Source organism: Thunnus albacares, chromosome 16 (genome assembly GCF_914725855.1).
Source record: "Thunnus albacares chromosome 16, fThuAlb1.1, whole genome shotgun sequence".
In the NCBI taxonomy this organism is placed as follows: Eukaryota; Metazoa; Chordata; class Actinopteri; order Scombriformes; family Scombridae; genus Thunnus; species Thunnus albacares.
In genome coordinates this window covers 10886920-10907704 of record NC_058121.1, presented here as the reverse complement: position 1 = coordinate 10907704, position 20785 = coordinate 10886920, and the positions used below count along the sequence as shown (strand labels likewise).

The following is a 20785-nucleotide window of genomic DNA, read 5'->3' as shown; positions in this document are numbered from 1 at the left end:
TTATTCCAATTTCTAATGACACAGTTCACTTTTAAACTGTTGAGTGTCAGTGCATTTACATGCGTGTAAGGAAGCCTGACCAGAGTTGCTTGGAAGGTGGTAGGAGGCAGACTCAGACTTGTTGAATGGGTAAAAAAAAAAAAGAGATTTATCCTGTCCAGTGTAACAACACAAGTGTCTCAAAAAGAAAGAAATTAATAAAGGTAAATCAAACTTAAATTTACATGCTTAACTCAGAATAACTCAAACTAAGGCATGATCACGTGCACACAACTACACTGTCATCCTCTCATTTCTGCTCTTGCCTAAACCCACATCTCTCCTCTTAAATAGGCTCCCCAATTTACCAAATTTCTTGCAGGGGTGTCCTTTCTCTTATACCAATTGGCATATAACAATGCTACTTGTATCAGTCAACATTGTTTACAACAAAATATCCCAACATAATCCTCATCACAAGCCAAAATAAGTACAAATCATATATAACAAACTTTTAACTAAGTAAAATAAATCCCCCAATACTTAGTCTAACTCATGAAATCACTGGTATTGTCAGTGAGAGTGTAAAAGCAGGAAATCATTGGGTGACTCCCCCTTTTCTCCTGGAAAGTACAGTGATTATTATAAGTAATACAAGCCAATCTATGACTGAAGAAACTAAGGACTTAAATTGATAAACAATAAATTAACTTAAATACTTGTTAAAACTTAAATACTTGATAAAATCATGAATGCAGGTGAAAATGTAATACAATGCTCAACAAACAAAACCCAGGATACTATGTGAAAGCAATGCTACATATACTGGCTGAACATTGACAAGTAAGGAAAGAAACACAAACTGTAATGGGGACAAATGGTGTGGTCTCAGTGTGCACAAGTATCTTGGTTATGATTAGGTTTTTGAAGTATTCAGTTATATTTTGTGCATTTTTTTGATCTGAAAGTAGAATAAATAAAAAGTGTCACTCTGAGTTTTAGTTGCTTACACCAGCTTTGTTTAAATCACACAATTAATAACTAAAACTGTGCTATCACAAACATATAAGTCACTAAAATGTTTCAGTCGGTTATTTGAGGTTTGATGTTGGGTCATGTTGGATCAGGCACAAAAAGCATGATGTTGAACTTCTAAACTTCTCTCTTGTAAAGCGTAGCCTCCAATTTGGCTTCAATTAACTGAAGTATTGTGATGGTAATTTGCGCGCAACAGTATAGCCTATATACTGGAGCAACACTAACTGTCAGTATACTGTTACATTATACATTATGTAAATTATTAAAGTATCAATGTACACCTAATTCTAACATCCATGGACATACATGTCATACAGTCATACACCCTACTACCCTAGAAATATCTGTCTGACTTGAACTAATGTACCATGTACTTTACTGTAGCGTATTAACGTCATAGAACATTTTATACTCAGCAAATAGTATATTATAGTTATGGTATACCTCTTTTCTCTATTCTATTTTTATCTATTCTATTTATTTTTTATGTTTGAGTTAATCTGTTTAGCTATAATATATAATTTAGCCTTTAATTGTATTTGTTTCTTTTTTCTATCTCGTTTTTGTATTTTGATTTATGTCAAGTGGTTGCTTTAACACTTTAATTTCCCTTTGGGATTAACAAATTACTCTATCCATCTATTAATCACAACCATTTCATTTGTTTATAATTGTATTCAGGCGAACAATATCAGTGGCAATTAATCAACTGCTTTGCAACACACCTGCATGTTTATTAACAGAATGCTAAATGAGCTTGCTTCATTGCACAACTCAAATTATCCACATTAAAACTTTAAATTACGTTCATTACACTCATTATGTCACTTCATCGTGACATCAAGTCTGGTTTCATAAATAAGCACTTCATAGAGTTTCAGCCTCATCTCCATATAAAATAGTTTAGTCAATGCACACCGCCTTTGCCATTATTCTACCAATTAGTAAGTGCTGTTGTCGTTTTCTGTCAACAGAGGGCGCTGTGACATCAGGCTGACCACACAGCAGGCTTGTCTTTGAAGTGCTCGTTGACTGTAAGCAGGGCACCTTTTCTGCCAGAAGCCTCAACCCCTAAAGTTGATGTTTTACAGGATCCAGAGAGTAATTTCAAAACCACTATTTCAGTCCCTGAGGCAACTTTTTTTGTTACGCAATTCCCGAAAACTGACCTCCAGAATGGCTTTTCAGTATCCTCAGGCTTACCGTGACGAGGCAGTTGTAAGTAAAGGTGGCTAACTGATTAGCCTAGCGTGCTAATAAGCCGGGATGCTTCATCATCATGTTTTTTCATTCATTGAGATGAGCGCCTGCTTTGTTAGCATGCTAGTTAGCTTAGCAACCTGGACTGACTGTTGACATATGCGTTGGCAGCCTCTCGCAGTTTGGCATAACTTCATACAAATCCTAAATTAAGCTTGTCCGCTAAAATTTTCTTTGCAGTTTAACGAGGTTAACTTGGTAGTAACTACTAGCTTGGTAACACAAGTCTGTCTTGATGTTGGATGCCACACCTAACTAGCTAGCTTAATCTCCTTTTTTTCCCTTTTTTTAAACTGTGCCAGGTGGATAACTATCATGGCCAGAACGTGCCAGATCCATACAGCTGGCTGGAAGACCCTGACAGTGAAAAGACACAGGTAAATCTTCATCAGCTGTGAAATCACACTCATAAACTTTATTTCTTTTAACTGCCATATTTAGGTATAATGTCAGTTTACATTGTAAGAACACTCACAGGTGTCTTTGTGTTAATATTTGCACTGCCTCTTTGTCTGATCTCTTTTGTTTTGATTGTTTTAGTGGCAAAACTCACTTGTGTCATTCTGTTTACAAAATGTCAGTGCTAATTGTGTCACTATGTTTTGCTACTATTTAAAAAGGTTAAATACAGTACATTAAGGTATAGCACTTTCCTCCAGCTTAAAGTTTTTGATATCACTAGGGCTCTGTCCCCAGAAGCTGGTTTACTGAGTATTCTGGATATCTTTGCTTTGTAAAACCTGAAACCCCATCTAGTCTGAAACATGATGTAAGAACACCAGTTATGGTTTCACTAAACATTCAGGTGGCTCAATAAAAGTCCCTTTACACTGTTTGATTATGGGCTGTCTGAGACGAAAGTTGACAGTCATGAGAGAAACATGATAAAATCTTTGGTAGTCAATGCAAAATGGTGCTCAGTCTGGGGAAAAATTCTGACTGTGTTAGAAATTTAAGACCAAATTTGCACAATGTGATTGCTGCCACGACGCATGTCTATGAACAGACCAATCAGAATACGACATGAAATAACACAGAATATACTGTCTGGTATGACATTTTGTAAGTGCAGTTTTTTGAATAAAGAGAGAAAACACACTTCTCCTTAAATATGTATATATCAAAAACCAAAATGATGGAGGTGAAATGAAAAATAAGTCTGTGTGACTTTGTTGCATTTTCAAAACATCAGAGGGAGCTGATGACATGCCACATTTTTCTATTTACATTGTAGCGCTACAATTCACCATGCATTCAGTGTACAAAGATATTAATATAGGTGTCTTGCACAATGTGACATGCAATAAATGTAAACAATTGTTGTTGTTGCACAGTCTAAAGGTGCCTTAAATCAGTCTATATGCTTTCTTGAATAGGCTGCAGAGATGGTGACTCTTTTTAAGTGGTAAACCTCTGTGTGTTGCCATTCTGTCTTCTTCCACCAGGCGTTTGTCACCGCTCAGAACCAGCTGACTTTGCCATTTTTAGAGCGATGTGAGGTGCGAGACCTGTTCAAGGAGCGCATGACTGAGCTGTACGACTACCCTAAGTATAGCTGTCCCTTCAAGAGGGGGAGCAGGTGAGGCAAGCTACAACTTATAATCGTTTAGCCCTTTGATAACATTTTTAGGTCATGGAAGCACCCCAGGGTAAATCATGAAAAGCCATAGCTAAGGGACAAAATTTGGCATCAGAGCATCAATGGGATTCCTGATTTGTTTGATTGGACCCTGTCGGTCTAGTGTCCAGCTGGATTAATAGTCCAGATTTGTTTTTAAGGAGCACAGATATGTGAAGCTGTTTTTGCACCTAAATGCTTTCTCCCCTTATTTGCAGGTACTTTCACTTTTACAACACTGGCCTCCAGAACCAGAGTGTGATGTACGTGCAGGAGAGCCTGGACGCTGAGCCCACTGTCTTCTTGGATCCAAACACATTTTCTGATGACGGGACAGTTGCCCTGCGAGGTAGCAACGAAGACTGTTGTGAAAATGAACTAGTGCTGTATTATCTGTTGCCTGACTGAGTGAGATATTAATTGTTATATTTGACAAGAAATTATGTTTGAGAATATATACAAAAATGTGATGTTAAATGCAGTGGAGCAGATTGTCAGAACTGCTGCTTGATATGGTCACGCACTACAGAATTTTTAGTCTCCATGTCTAGAAATTGCGAACACCTCTGAACTTGCTGGACTAAAGAAAAAAATTTTTTTTAGGAAAATGCGTCTATGCACTCTATGCATCGCCTCTGTGCACTGCCTGTTGGCACCTATGTCTTGTCGGACTTTAACTTCGCTTTATGACACTCGCATTGTTGTCTCCTGACTAGATCCTTGCTTGTGTTGTATCAGTTCTCAGATGTACGTCACTTCGGATAAAAGTGTCTGCTAAATGAAATTGTAAATTGTAATTGTAAATTGTAAATAGCCTGTTATTTATAGCATCCCACACTGACAGCTAAATAGAGAATGTTAACTGGTTGTTGATATTTTGTGTTTGTGTCTCTTCTTCTTCCAGGCTATGCGTTCTCTGAGGATGGGGAGTATCTGGCCTATGGCACCAGTGCCAGTGGCTCAGACTGGGTGGAGATCCGCTTCCTGCGGGTTGAAGACGCTGCGCCTCTAGAGGACCGCCTGGAGCGAGTCAAGTTTAGCTGCATGTCCTGGACCCATGATGGGAAGGGCCTTTTCTACAACTCCTACCCTGAGCAGGAGGGCAAGAGTGACGGTGAGATCAAGACAGTGTTCGACTAAATTTAGACATTCTCATTTTCTAAACTTTGCTTTGGTTGGCATAACCTACCTTCAGAATTTAAAACACATAAGCAGGCTGGTAAACCTTGCTTTGGAAACGAAAAAGTAATGCAAACAAAAGTGAACATATGGGACTGTAGATAAAAATAGGTACTCTAAAAGAAAAATAACTTGCTGTTTAATTAATATTGTCTCTGCAATCCACATCCACCCATTTCTGATCTCCTCACCTTTTCTCATCTTGACAAATTCACCACAAAAAGTCACCACTTGAGGGCAGTGATGAAAGTACAATGTTTTGTCTCCAAGGCACTGAGACCTCCACCAACCTGCACCAGAAGCTATACTTCCATGTTTTGGGGACTCCCCAGTCGCAGGACGTGCTGTGTGCCGAGTTCCCTGACCACCCCAAATGGATGATGGGAGCTGAGGTAGATGCGCAAAAGATGATTTCTTGCTCCTAAAATACATTAGAAGAAGAGCTCTTGTGTTAACTGATATTCAGATGGGATTTAATGAGTAACTGTGTGCTGCAGGTATCAGATGATGGGCGCTACGTGCTGCTGTCCATCAGGGAAGGTTGTGATCCGGTCAACAGACTCTGGTATTGTGACCTTGAGACCACTCCTGAGGGTATCACAGGTATGTTTGGATGTTTATTTGTTAGGACTCTTTACTTTAATGTCCTCTGTGTGCCAGCTTTTTAACTTATTTAACATTACCTGGTATAGCTATTTTAACTTTGTTTAGAAAAATGTAGGTCCATTTGCACTTGTATTGAAAGATTTTGACATACCGATGGATTTTTCTTAAAACACGAGACAAACGAAGAACTACTGTCAGTCATTGTGAATGCTCACCACCTTCCATCTCCATATATCCAGGGCTGTTGCCATGGGTGAAGCTAATCGACAACTTTGACGCTGAGTACGAGTACGTGACCAACGAGGGCACATTGTTCACGTTCAAGACAAACCTAGACGCCCCACGTTACCGCCTCATCAACATCGACTTCGCTTCTCCAGCTCAGAGCAACTGGAAGGAGCTCATCCCTCAACACGACAAGGACGTTATCGGTGAGCCGCTGCAGCTTCACGTGGACCGTATTATTAAAATATCAGGATTAGTTTTAACATTCTGTTTCTTCATATAGAAAATTTCAACCACTGTTCTCTTTTCGCCACGTCTCTCCTGCAGTGTTTGCCACCTGTACATACTCCAGCTACCTGTTTGTATGCTTCCTCCACGACGTGAAGAATGTGTTGAAGATGTATCGTCTGAGCTCTGGGAAGGAGCTGAGGACCTTCCCGCTGGACGTAGGCTCTGTGGTCGGCTTCACAGGACGGAAGAGGGACTCAGAGATTTTTTACTATTTCACCTCCTTCCTCTCCCCGGGTACTTGATCGCTGATTATGCACTATTCCTGGTTTGCATGTAATATGTTAAAACAGAATTTTGTCCTGGGACAACAGAAAGTCAGTCATTTAAATATGGTAGAGTAAATGAAATGATGATTTTCCTCCTTTTGCATCCAGCCATCATTTACCACTGTGACTTGACCAAGGAGCCACTGCAGCCCCACATCTTCAGAGAAGTCACCGTCAAAGGCTTTGACCCCTCCGACTACCAGACCACCCAGGTAAGAATCATGGAACGGTGGTCATAAGAGTCTCTCTATTTAAAGATTTTTTTATATTTTAATTTGTACAAGCTCTCACAGTTATTCTAAAAGGAAATCTCTCTAGTGCATGAGTATCACATTGCGCACGAAGGCACAACCTTGACCCAGTTTTTCAAGTACTGACTCAGTGTAAAACTGGTATTAATAATTTTGAGTGGTGGACTAGAACAATTCCCCTTCAGTCTGCTGGTATGTGACTGGAGGCATTTTTTAAAATAGGTGAAAGACATTTTATGTTCGTGTCACATCTGATATTAAAGTTAAGTTAGTTGTGTCTCAGAGTCAGATTTATTGTTATATTTCTAATGATATTATAGAAGTGAAATAGGCACTGAAGACAGGGTTTTATGAGAGCTCTGCTGTCCACCCCTTTCATCTGCCCCAGACACCAGGACAAATGAATATTCAAAATAGCTTTGTCTTTGAACAATACACAAAGACACTCTAAAGCCTCATTAGCACCAGGAGAAACATTACTCACTGCTCCCATCTGTGTCCACAATCACTGCTGTGTCCTGGCTCCGTTTCAAGCCTGGTTTTTTTGTCTCTGATGATCTGTCTTTCTCCGTGTTTTTGCCAGATCTTCTACGCCTCCAAGGACGGCACTCAAATCCCCATGTTTATCGTTCACAAGAAGGGCATCAAAATGGACGGCTCCCATCCGGGCTTCCTGTACGGATACGGTGGCTTCAACATCTCCATCACGCCGAGCTACAGCGTCTCCCGCCTCATCTTCGTAAGACACCTGGGAGGAGTCCTGGCTGTTGCCAACATCCGAGGAGGAGGAGAGTACGGGGAGACCTGGCACAAAGGTGTGATCACGTGACACTTATAAATCATCTGATCTTGCAAACGAACCGCAGTCATCAGCAGCCTGTCAGATTTATCCTTGTTGAATGTGGTTTTGTCATTTAAGAGGTGAACTGTGTAATATGATAAACAAGATGCATTAAGTGATGATGATGTTTTTTTTTTTTTTTTTTAAACCTGCCTATAGCTCTCTTTCAATCATGTAGCATCTGTTATGTAGGTTTTACTACTAACTGATAAAAAAGTGTCAGAAGCTTAAGAGTTTATCACATGTATGAAATCATGCTCACCCATCTTGTTTATTGTGTGAAAATAGTACAAGCACAAACCCCTCACTTGCATACTTTGTATTTTTTCCCTTTAGCTGGCATGTTGGCCAACAAGCAGAACTGCTTCACAGACTTCCAGCGTGCAGCTGAATATCTCATCAAAGAGGGCTACACCTCTCCCTCCAAACTGACTATAAACGGAGGCTCTAATGGTGGCCTGCTTGTAGGTACGTAGACTAGACTAGTAATCATTTTCAAATAAAGCTTTCAACAGTTTTGAGTCTTTGCGTCACAGTTACTGCATTTCTTTTTCTCTCCCCTCTCTCAGCTGCCTGTGTGAACCAGCGGCCTGAGCTGTTCGGCTGCGCTGTAGCTCAGGTAGGCGTCATGGACATGCTGAAGTTCCACAAGTTCACCATCGGTCACGCCTGGACCACAGACTTCGGCTGCTCAGAAGACAAAGAGCAATTTGAGTGGCTTATCAAGTAGGTGCTCACTCATCGGAACTGATGTGTCTTGTAGATTGTATAGTAGATTGAATCCAAGTAAACAAGCATTCTACCTTTTTAATTAACACCTTTTTAAAATAGCTTGTTTTATAAAATAAAAAACTTTTTTAATATTTTCCATATTTACCACTAGTACACATTAGTAGAATGCTTATAGTACATATCAGCTGAGTGTCTTTTACATTCATTAAGGAACTGTGGTCCTTATTGTTGGAAAAAGTCGATATAGAGGCCTTATTGGCCTCGCCTCAAAAACAAATAATAGTTGCAAATCTAATCTCTGCACAATGGTCTATATTTGCTGATCTGTTATCAATAAACACTGTGATAAACTGTGACACTGAAACTGAGAAAGAGCCAAAATTGCACACATAGCCACAAAAGATTCTACATGAAACATTGTGTTTGACCTGAACTTGATTATGTTTGAGTGGAATTTGCTCATTTTTGTCTTTTTAAATTGAATATTGTGGCATATTGAGCGTTTTGCTGAGGCGGGAGAAAACAATCACATTTTGTCATATTTCCTACACTCTCTCTTATATCTGGGCTCTCTAACTTCCCTCTTCTTCTTTCCACCAGATACTCCCCGCTTCATAACATCCGCATTCCAGAAGGCAACGGGGTCCAGTACCCCGCGGTCCTGTTGCTGACGGGCGACCACGATGATCGGGTGGTGCCTCTCCACTCCCTCAAATACATCGCCACCCTGCAGCACATTGTGGGCCGCAGTCCCAAGCAGACAAACCCTCTGTTCATCCTGGTGGACACAAAGTCAGGCCACGGCGCCGGCAAGCCCACCAGCAAAGTCATCCAGGAGGTGGCTGACACCTACGCCTTCATCGCTCGCTGTCTCAAAATCTCCTGGGTCAAATAAGCTGCGTTGCCCATCGAAGTGTGTGTTTTGTTTTGTTTGTTTTGTCCTCTTCCTTTACTCAAACCATCTTTGGATACAGCAACTGTTCATATATTCTTTATAACCTTACGCCAACACTTGGTACAGGATCTTTTATTGTCTTCACTCATGTTTACCCAGCCATGACTAATTTTTTAAAATTTTTCTTTTCTGTTTATTTGTGTCCCTCCCCCTTTCACTATAAGCCTGTTAGGCTCATTTGTACACTACTACAAGCCAACATGCAGCACCCACAGCTGTCATACAGTCTCCTTTCATCTATGTTTGCAGTCCCAATTCAACAAATCACTACATTATCAACGAGATGGGTGTGTAAAGGGAGAGGGCTACCTTCACGGTTACAGCAATCAGCCGTTACAGTCATGAGGTCAAAGTGGCACTTGTTTACGTGGAGATCATTTGTAAGATTTGTGTATGGAAAGTTTCTGCGTCCTCTGGATGCTCCAACATACATATTATTTATTTTTCGTTTGGAGTCTGTTGGATGTCGAGTGATTTCAGCATGTACAATTCTGATAAGACAGTATTGTGCAAATGATTATACTGCAAGTCAACAGTATTGCCGTGAGTGTGGAAACTTGCAAAAAAAACACTTTGCATCATGCGTGCGTGTGAAACAGTGTGTGTATGTGTGTGTTTGAGAGTGTGTTTAAACGTCAGTCCCCACATTTCTTTCAGACTGATAATGATTTCTACCTCTTGACATGTGCTGATTGTTTACCTTTTAAAGGGAACAGAACACAATGCCACAACTACAATAAACAACTTTTGAAACAGTGATTTGTCCTGCTGAGTTATTCTATACGAAAGTTAAGTTTCATTACAAAAGGATAAATCAGCTATTGTGACGAAAGGGACACTATGATATCATTCAACTTTGTTTAATTAAAGGATGAGTTCACAATTTTTCAAGTTTGTCTTAAAACAACAGTCAGGAGCCCAAATGAACAATGAAATAGGTTTTTCTCGCTGTAATCATTCCTCCTCTTCATACTGATCATTAGAAGATCACTTCATAATGAACTTACAATGTAAGTGATGGGGCCAAAATCCACAGTCCTCGAGTGCAAAGCTGTATTTAAAAGTTTATCTGAAGTTAATATGAAGCTTCGGTTGTTCAAATGAGTCAAGTAGATATCTTTCAATGTTAGTCTTTTTAGTGCCAAAGTCCCTCTTTTTGTTACTGTGCTTCCACCGCCGCTCAACAGGGAAACACTATCTGAGGAAACACAAAGAGGGAATCTGATGCTAAAAAGACTAAATATGGCAGATGTCCACTTGATATGACTAACTCAGACTACTGAAGCCTCATATAAGCTTCAGATCAACTTTTAAATGCATTTTTGCACAAAATAACTGTAGACACACTGAACCCCCCTCACTTTCATTCAATGTGCATTTAAAGGAGATCTTTTAATAGCCAGTATGAACAGGAGGAATGATTACTCCTTTAAGCAGTAGTGTCTGGTGGCTTCAAGTGCTGTCACAAACGTTGTAATAAGGAATTGAAGATGAAATACAGAGCAAATTTACTCAGCAGCAGTGGTGGTGGACTCAGGCTGTCTGAGGGGCAGGGGTGAAAAAATATAGAGGGCACCTGATGCGTTCAATGGGCCCCCATCAGCAGAGAACAACAATGCATGTTTGGTAAAAAGGCTACATCCCCAATTAAGTTTGGCATTTTATAGGGTGACTCAGAATATAAGGAAACATTTTTACTTTTTAAACATTTATTTTGCAAAAATCTCTGTAATAAAATACAGGGAATAAGTAAATGGACCAATTAACATTTTGAGAATGAGTTGTTTTGAGCATTCTTGTCAGCCAAGCGAGAAGCAAGATCGGTTAAATAAAAGAATTCTTTTGGTCATGTGTTTGTAAATGTTAATGACCTTGTTATGGTCGACTGGGACCCTCAGTGAACTACAGCAGAAGATGTGAGAGTCTTCCTTCTCCACATCTGTTTCTAAGCTTGGTCTTGATCAGCTTCATTTTGGAGAATGAGCACTTGACTGATGCAGTCGTCACTGGAAATGTAGCACATGTTTTGGGGAATTTTGTCATCTTTGGTGTGTGTTTTCTTCAAGGCACATAAGCATAGCTTGGACATTGCTGGTAGGGAGAACATAGAGAGAGTGGAACATCTTAAGTGCAATGATAATAATGTCTTCCTCCGTGTCATAGAATTGGCAAACATCCTTGAAAGATTGGGCAGCTCTGTCGTTTGTCATATATTTCCAGTTCCTTGGGGTGGTAAGGCATTGACATACAGCACTAGAACTGCACTAGCCCTATTGCCTTTGTCATGTATGATTTTACCCCAACCAAGGAAGTTATGTTTTCACTGCTCTCCATTTGTTTGTCTGTTAGCAGGGTTACTTAAAAGGTTCTCTTCCAGATTTAATAACAGTTTCATGACAGGATACATTTTTTAAACTTTTTAACATCTAATGGCTAATGCAAACATATGTTTATCTCTCTCATCTCCTCCCATGCTGCCTCTAGCTGCATTTTGCAGATCCCTTCATATTGTCATCAATGTTCAGTCTCTTCTTGGCATTCTGTAATCATAAGGTAACCCAATGCTAATCTCCCTCTCTACAAATGGAAGTTAAAGGGAGCAAGCTAAAGGGATGTAAACACATTTTGAATAAAGAATAATGATTTCCTGAAAGATTTTACTACACCACAAGATTGATTTCCAGTTTGTATCAAATATTTAGTATAGAGATGACTAAGTATGTATCTACAGTACCATTTAGAAGTTTTGTATTGTACTTGTACTGTAACTAGCTACTATCCATCCAGCATATTGTTTAGCACGTTATACAGCTTTGGATAGGTCTAAACATAAAACCAATTTAGTAGTAATGCATCCTTAATCCAATTTAATCCATGCACTTGTTTTAATTGTAAAAAAGCCTTGTCATGTGACCTACCTCACACTGCACTGACCCAAAGACAACAGAACGGTCTAAGGAGGGTGTGACTGAGCAAACTAATGAGTAGCACTGTACTAAAATCAACTGATCAACTGAATGAAATAATGTCAGCTAGAACTACAACATGTTTATAAGGGTGCTTTATTTTCTTATGATGAGCCTACATAAACAATACATTCATTTTTACCATAATGGGCATATTTCATGTTTGTCACTGGAAGGGCACTTCACCATGTTTTTCTCCCACACAATGCGCCCTATATGGCACTTCACTGTATTTTTCTCCTACACAGTGCACCCTATAGGGCACTGTTTTTCATTTAAAAAATAACTTTTTCTGTTCACTAGAAGGGCACCTATACTGAACCCCCAGTTCAGCCAATTACAGTGGCAACTCATGGGGCACTGCATTATATCCTCTTCATTTAAAGAGTACATCATGTTTTCTTGCGTTTGGGTTTCGTCACACATAGAAGCAATCTATGGGGCATTTCATCCTGACTTACCCATAACTAAGACATTCATTACAGAGCTTTGGTATATTTTCACCTTTATGCGGGCACTTTAGAGGGCATTTTGTGATACTGTGGGGGCACCTTAGAGGGTACTTTCGAGGCATTTTTCCGTCCTCAGCAGATGCCCCGCTGTGTCATCCAATGCTCAGCACTGTTTAATTTCTAAAATTACTAAATTACTAAAATTAGAGGACACTCAATAACTAGACCTTTATAAACAATTATAGTAGCATTTTAAGAATTCATTAATTGTTAATAAATGAATCACTACAATTAATTAACCCTAAGCATTTGGCTTTAACTCCAAAATTTCTCTATCTGATAAGAATTGGATGTAAGAGCACCTGAAGCGGCTGCTGTTTGTGTGACTGTGTAGATGTCTGATCTTCCAGCAGGGGGCAGCTGCTGTGAAAATGACTAACAGCAGGAACAGAAAATGAGGGTGGTCTGACAGAGGGCCCCATGTGGATTACTCAACCTTCATGTTATGTTAAAAGAATTTCTCTGGTATCCCACTTTCATGTTTACAAAGGACGTTTTCTTTAGTACAATGACTTTTGTACTCAGAAATGAAATAAATTCAATCAGACTTTTTCTCTGCTAAAGTCTTTGTAGAATGGAAATTAAAATTCACCAAGAAACAGAAGCAGAAGATAAGCAAAACTACAGACACACTTTTCACTAATGTTGGATTTATTTATTTATTATTTTAAAATGCACAGCTTCCATTTCTTTTTAAAGCATAAATTGAACATTAAAATGAAAGAAGAGAGACCTTAACTGTACACAGTTTACACATTTAAAAACAGAAAAAAATAATAACAAAACAATATTTAACTCACATTTTAGTGACTTCACCAGTAACATTTTCATTCTCATTTCTTTTTAAAATTAGACATTTTCTCAACTTAAATAAATAAACCATCTGTCCGATGATGACATTATTTCTTTGCAGTGGTGAGGTTATTATTTGTCAAGACTACAATAATTCTTACCAAAGGTTCTGTATTGTCATACAATTAACATACAAATGATTAACTTTTTTTAATGTAACTATAACATAAAGTTTGACATTACATGAAATAATGTACAATTTCCCCAAATACTGTCCAATAAAGTTTTATAAGATAAACTAATACTTCACTACACATTTCTATTTGGCTAGAAATACAAGAAACTTAACAAAAATGTTCAAGTCTTGTCAATAATAACTTTTACAATCTGATTAGGAAATAAAGTCTCAGTTCAGGTCTCGGTTCAGTCCAAGAAATGTTAGATACATATAAATCTTTTTTTTCTTCCTTTTTTTAAAAGAAAAATTTAAATAAAAACAGCAAAAATCAGGGAAGTTGAAATGTTTGTTGAATTTCATTTTATCCAAACACCAGATAAACTTTAAGGATGAAAGTGAAATAAGTCCAGACATCTGAAATGCTCATTTTCATGTTAATACTGAGACTGAGGTTTTTCTATTTAAATGAAACTTCTCAAGTTTTACAAAAGTAAAGTCAACTGATTTGTAAAATGTTCTGATAAAACAAATTTTGCTACTAAATACAGAGCAAAAGATTAACCTGTTGCTTTTAGTAGGCTATTTAATGCACAGGGAAATCTAAAAGTGCTTGTTATGTTTTCTCAGCTTCATGAAAAAATGAGAAAAGTTGTGATAACTGAGGCCAGAAACACTGACAACTGAAACAACAGACTCTTATAATTTATACAAATTAAACAAACTAGAACAAACTTTAAAAAAACTTAAAATAAAGTTAAAATATTGCCTCCTGACACAACACTGTACATTATATACTTTTAAACTCACCTACTTGTTTACTTTAAAACTGAATCTTCAACTTTTCAGCTTCATATGCACATTTATCCACTTATTTCCCAACCTGAGATCAGACTGAAATTACATTATTTCAGGGTTAACAAATGCAAAACTGAATAAATTGACTAAATAATAACTACAGCCAAAACATACACACAAATCAAGCTCATTAAAAAAATAAAAACAAACAAACAAACAAACAAACAAAAAACAGACCAAACACATTTGTAACTTCTTAGGTTTTTGCAGGTTGAGATTTGACACAGTCCCTAAAGAAAATGTTGCAGCAAAGATGCACCACTAAGACTGGAAATTAAAAACTCAACACAGTTAGCCTTGATAGAGTTATTAAACAAAAAATAACATACTTAATAAATAATAGCAAAGTCTATCATATTAACCTACTAACATCACTGATTTATTGCATCTTTAAGAAATAAAAAATCTAGTCTAGGTTAAACGATCATTAACAAAAGCTTCTGTCACTTAAATGACCTAAACACAAGCAAATTATGTATATAGGCTAATACATGGACGTACGTGCGTGCACGTGCGCGCGCACGAGAAGAAAGTAACCACCCAGCAGGTGGCGCTTAGAAGCAGTGAAACCCTGCAACAGGCCTGCAGAGACTGATGTGTCGGATAATAAAGACCACAGCAGCACAGCTGCTGCTACATTACAATGCAAAGATGATTTTATTATCTGTAATATTATAGATATTAAACTATTAGTTGTTAACATCACATGTGACAATATTCTTATCAACTTACGTTTGTCTCGCAAAACTGGTCCTAGGTTTTCATTGGCTGGCACATTTGAAGACGTTCTAAAACAACCAATGAGCACACACCTGTGACCACACTGAAATATCAATGCGCCAACCGGAAATCGCCGCACAGCCTCTGCTGAGGAACTATACTATTCGGCGGAAGGATAACAAATCAAATACTTTCCTTCTAAATAACTATTTTATGGCTTTATTAGTTATTATTTTTATTAGTTCTTTTGTTTTCTGTAGATGAGACATGAACTAAGAGGAGCGAATCAACAGTACCAAACTTTTCTTTTCTTTCTTTTTTCTTTCTTAAACAAATGTATATCTTTCTTTCTAACAAGCAACATGGAAAATCCCTCACATGTAGACCAGCTGCCTCTTGAGTCCTGCTTATTGAAAGATTCAGTCATGTTTAATCTTAGTAGCACAATTGATTGAAGGAATTAAGACGTCAATTTTTTGTTGTTGTGGTTGTTTTGCTTGTTTTTTTTAAGTCATAAAAAGGCAGCAGCTCAGTACTTGGCTTTTTTTCATAGGCTTTATTGTTGGTGTACTTTTATTGCTTAAAATAAATAAAACATTAATGATGAAGCTCGAAGTAAACTGGAAGTTCTGAACTTTTGAAAGATGAGAAAAAAGTTTTCTTTCATGTGTTTAAATCTTGCTTATCAGCTAAACTAACTTATTTTTACTACACCAAGCTTTTTCCAGAACTAAAACAAAGAAAACCATTGTCACCATTGTCTTATTAAGCATGTATAGAATAAAATTATAAAACATTTATAATACTAGTGTTTTCCATCTTTGGGTTTGTTTCATCAGACTGTAAAAAACAAGAAAGCTGACTGCATTAAATAATCTATCTATCTATCTATCTATCTATCTATCTATCTATCTATCTATCTATCTATCTATCTATCTATCTATCTCTCCTGATTTCATTATTTTCACTGTTTAAACATGATATTTGAGAAAGCATTCTCAGTGCTTTTTTACATTTCTTGTAGACTGTGTGGAGGTGTAGACTGGCTTTGAAGGAACCATGAAGGTCTCATGGGAACCTTTTCTTCTCACAGTGTGGGATGCAGAATCGTGCAGGTGATTGTTAGTATAACGAACCGATGGATGGCGCTATTTATTTCAATTCCTCCCCCCCAGTCATTTGTTCTTATCAGCTCCTACATGGCTGATCTGGGACCAGCCTACTTGTCCCGCTCAGTGAGGACACAAGGCAGAGTGAGTGAGGAGCAGATGTCAGATCAGTAGGCAGGGTTAGGTGTAGCTTAAAGAGAAGATCACTTATAGGGCTACATTAAAGTATAGGTTGAGGACCTTCTGTATGACTCTTATAGCTTTAGATAATCAGACTAAATGACATGTGTGCGTGTTTCAAGGAAACAACACATTTTTCATGGTTCTGAATGGCAGAATTGTGCTTGTAAACAAGCTGTGTGGGGGGATGTGAAGTATGGATCTTTATCAACAAGAGAGAGAGAGAGAGAGAGAGGTGGGGGAAGGCTGGGAGCATGATGGAGGAGGCCACGGATGCCACATGGTTTGAAGAGCCATGATAAAGCTCTAAAACATGGAGAAGATTTGGGAATAAATCTCCCATTGAGGCATATTTATCTTGGATATTGGACAACTTGAAAATAAGGTGCTTTTACACCTAAAATAGCCTCTAATTGAGCTTGCAGGGCTGCCTTTTTATAGATTCAAAACGTTCAAGACAAGACTGACCGACATCTGAGCTCAGAAGTAGCCTTTTTTTGTGAAATATTGGGAGCTTAAATGGGAAAAAAAAATGTCCTACATTATAGGGACCATTTGAGAGAGGATTTTCCAGATCTGTGCCCAGCAATCTGTGAGTTCACTGTAACACATTTCAAACAAATCTGCCTGACCCTCACGTTGCTCATCTTAGGTTACAGTGTCACTATAAAATATTCATCCACGGAAAATCTCTTTGATTCCAGCCGGTCTCTTTGGCTTCATATCGCCAGGTTAAAGTCAGACATGTAATTCAGACCAGAGCGTCGGCAGGCTTCAAGTCCAGCAGGCTACTTTCCTCCTACATTTTGCTTTATCAAAAAGGCACACCGAAGGAAGAATTTGTTTGCCATCTCACCCATTCACAGAGAAAAAGGAGGATGTCCGCTCCTTCTCCTACAGGTGAGTCGCCTGTTTTAAACTCTCTGGAGTGGCCTATTTTTTCTTTTTCCTCCAAAAATTGTTGTATGTAGTAGCTGTTTGGTGGCGACTGGAGCTCACCTCTGTGAAGCTGCAGAACCTGCTTTCCATTGACCTGATATGACCGGCTTTTAACAACATGACAAAGTGATGGATCGGTTCTTATGTTAAAGACATTCAGTGAAGTTATGCAGTTAAAGATGAGCGCACATGTCCAAAATCAAGCCAGTAACTAGTTAATAAACAGCTAGATGTCATTTTAAGGAGATAATAAGAGGGAGATATTAAAAACTAGTAATAATACAAACATTATTGATCACTGTGAATATCTTATACTCATGATAGGAATAATCTTATAGATCTTTCGTTCAGGAAATCCATCTACCAGTAAAAAGCTTCTACTCAAAGGCTGCATTTGGAGTTATCACCACACTTTAAAGAGGTTGAATGAATGTGTGAGAGGAAGGAGAAGAAGTCATACTGACCTGCCGAATTCCAACAGAGAAAAAAAAAATATATCAAACGCAAAATAAAAGCATGAATTGGAGAGATGTAAGCGGATATTTTGTCCCATTGTGCGCAGTTTTTTTGGCGCACCGGCTGCAGAGGCGCTTCTTCTCCAACCTCCCCCCTCCCTCTGACGTCACTGATATTTCATTCACATATTTTCAGCCTGTTTACTCCTCTCAGAGAAAACTTTTTCGGATTGGAAAATACGTAAAGCTACGTGAATTACCATGAAAAGTTTCTTCTCGTGGTTTTTTTTTTCTTGCTGTTGCGCACTCAAACCGAATGGAAAATTCTTCTGCATGAGATGAAGATGTGGTAAAAAAAAATGTCTACAGGCTCTTGAAAATGTGTCGGATTGAAAGTCACTTGTAAAAACATTTATAACGTCCGCGCGACTATTATATCTGATTTGAAATGATCGATCCAGTTGTATTTTTGTTAAACGAAGCGAAAGAAATGAAGAAAGTGTGCTGCAAGTTTTTTGGGTTACCTTTGTGGTGAACTGTGAAACACATGCTACACGTGTGCTTTTCTGAGAGTTGTGCAATTTTTTTCGTTGATTCAAAATATGTATTAACGAAATCTGTGGAGGTGACAAAGAAAGAACTTAGATAAAATAAAATAAAAAAACAACAACTTATTAATTCCTCCTCTTTCACAGAGGCAGAAGCTGAAAAACTCCATGAATGTCAATTAAGTCTGAGCACAATCAAATTGGACTATGTTTAAAATTGAAAATGATTTTACAAAGTAACAAAACAATCATCTTCTGCTTGTAAAACCTTTCAAATACCCTGACTCTCCAGTTCTTGGAAGAACAACTGAGAGTGGATGACCTGCTTTGCCAACAGTGTTTACACTTCCTTGTAAAGGATATAAAAAAGTGAGGGATTGGTGGCAGGAATGCATGAAGTAAACGACGTAAAAACACCCCCCCTCACTAAAAAAGAAAGGAGAAAAGGGAGAGACGAACTCAATGAACCCTTTGAACTGCATTGACAGCAACACAGGGTAAAGGCAAATTTCCTCTGGGAGCCTACAGGGTGAGGAGTGGGGGGTTGGGTGGGGTTAACTGGGGTGAGGGAGTCCAAAGTCTGCTCAGAAAAGTTGGTATTCAAACAGCTCAGGAATCTCCATGTGCTCGTGAGGTTAAATGCTCATAATTATGTATTTTAGTCCAGAAAACTAACTGCCTAAAGATCAGTGCACCACTGCACTGATTTCACTTGTTGGCTCTAATAGTCAACATTCTGTAGAGTTGATTGAAGCAGGTATAATTAAGTTTGAATAGTTGTTTTAATAAAATAAAAAATCCTGTAAATTAAAAATATATATAGGCTGAGTATAATTAATAATGAATGACTTCCAGTTAGTGTTCACTACAGCAAACCACCAATCATATTGTTAAAAATGCTTCCAGAGGAAACGTTTTTTTCTTTCTACTAACATTTTCTCCTATTTAGCATTTATAAGCAGTACATGAACAGTCAATGAATAGTTTATAATACACTATAATGTAGTTGTAGGCAGATATAAGTGTTAATTAATGCTTTCTTCAACAACTATAACTCCTCCTTTAGACATCCAAATTGGATGCTGGTATATAAACAGACAATGAAAATAGTAAAATACTCTTCTAATAATATAAAATGTGTCTTTATAGGAGAAATTATAATTTTTGACAAATACTGTACATTAATAAACACGTCAAATGTTCTTATATCTGCTTAAAACTACACTGTGGTGTGTTATAAATCATTTATTAAACTGGTTATAAATGCTTGATAAGGTGTATTAAAGTCAAGTATTACTTTCTTTCTTTTTAAAAACATTTTTAAGTGAAGTAAAAATGGCCAAATCTTCATCTGGCATGCACAAGTTTGACTCTACTGACTGTGAAAATGTACTAAATACACCAGCAACAATGGTGGAAATGAGTCCAGGACTTCAGTGTTCTACCTCAGAAAAAGTCTGATTTTGTATTTTACAAATATATTCAAATGTTGTCAATAAACCAACGTAAACCAAACCTAAATACGCTCTAAATCCTACATCTGAATTTTATTTATAGGCCTAACAAAGATCCCTGAAAATGTGACAGTGAAAACTGTGAAAACTCTGACTGTGTTCTCATGACAAATAGTGATTGCACAAATTAATCTCCTTTCATTTGTATGGTACATATATTCTCATACAGGCAGTATTTTGACATTGAACTTAACAAATCTATCTAAATCAAATCCTAACAAACTTATCAAAACCTGGAGCTTAGCCTCGCCTCAGCCAAAGTTAGTCAGGATCAAGTTATAAAAATACTTTTATGATAACTTCATGCTTGATATAGGATGATTAATAGTTACGCTACAAATAACGGCTTCCTACTTTTTTGCAAAACTTTATATAAAAAGTTGCTCTTTTTGTAGTATTTTCTACAAGTAGAAAAGTTGAGAAATAAGATTGATGTGAAGTTAAAAAAGCATTTCCTGTAGCATAAAAGCATATAAAAAGTTGGTTAATATGACTTCTAGCTGGTGTTGATTACAAGACAAACAACTATGTAAACAAAAGTTGTGTTTTCAGTAAGGAAATGTTCCCTGTCCTCACTCATCTAACATGAGTTTGAGATGTTTCCCCTGCACTTCACAGATAAAAGATTATTTTTCCAGTCTTAATAAAGTGTTCAGATTGAGTTTAGATGTTTTAAAATCTCCCCTAATCTGTATTTTGGTATTTCAGTCGCTTCCTTTGACAAACAGGCACATCCAAAGCCACCCATATCTAAATTATTCCTCATCATTAGCTCG

At 37.7% G+C, this 20785-nt stretch overlaps 1 protein-coding gene across 1 annotated transcript; it reads left to right on the top strand.

Moving 5' to 3' along the window:
- The first annotated feature begins 2024 nt into the window (after positions 1 to 2024).
- LOC122965510 (prolyl endopeptidase) lies at positions 2025 to 10000 on the top strand. The gene is made up of 14 exons (XM_044329635.1): positions 2025 to 2235; positions 2580 to 2654; positions 3723 to 3856; positions 4114 to 4244; positions 4800 to 5009; positions 5345 to 5466; positions 5572 to 5677; positions 5920 to 6111; positions 6233 to 6430; positions 6571 to 6674; positions 7297 to 7528; positions 7891 to 8022; positions 8124 to 8280; positions 8887 to 10000. The coding sequence occupies exons 1-14, from the start codon at positions 2098 to 2100 to the stop codon at positions 9179 to 9181; spliced, it is 2226 nt and encodes a 741-aa protein (XP_044185570.1). The 5' UTR covers positions 2025 to 2097; the 3' UTR covers positions 9182 to 10000.
- The last annotated feature ends 10785 nt before the right edge of the window (positions 10001 to 20785 follow it).

Excerpts from the sequence above, each read along its gene's own strand:
- LOC122965510 (XM_044329635.1), top strand. The coding sequence starts at position 2,098 with ATGTTTTACAGGATCCAGAGAGTAATTTCAAAACCACTATTTCAGTCC. Across the intron at positions 2,655-3,722 it reads CTGACAGTGAAAAGACACAG|GCGTTTGTCACCGCTCAGAA; the intron begins GTAAATCTTCAT and ends TTCTTCCACCAG. Across the intron at positions 3,857-4,113 it reads CCCTTCAAGAGGGGGAGCAG|GTACTTTCACTTTTACAACA; the intron begins GTGAGGCAAGCT and ends CCTTATTTGCAG.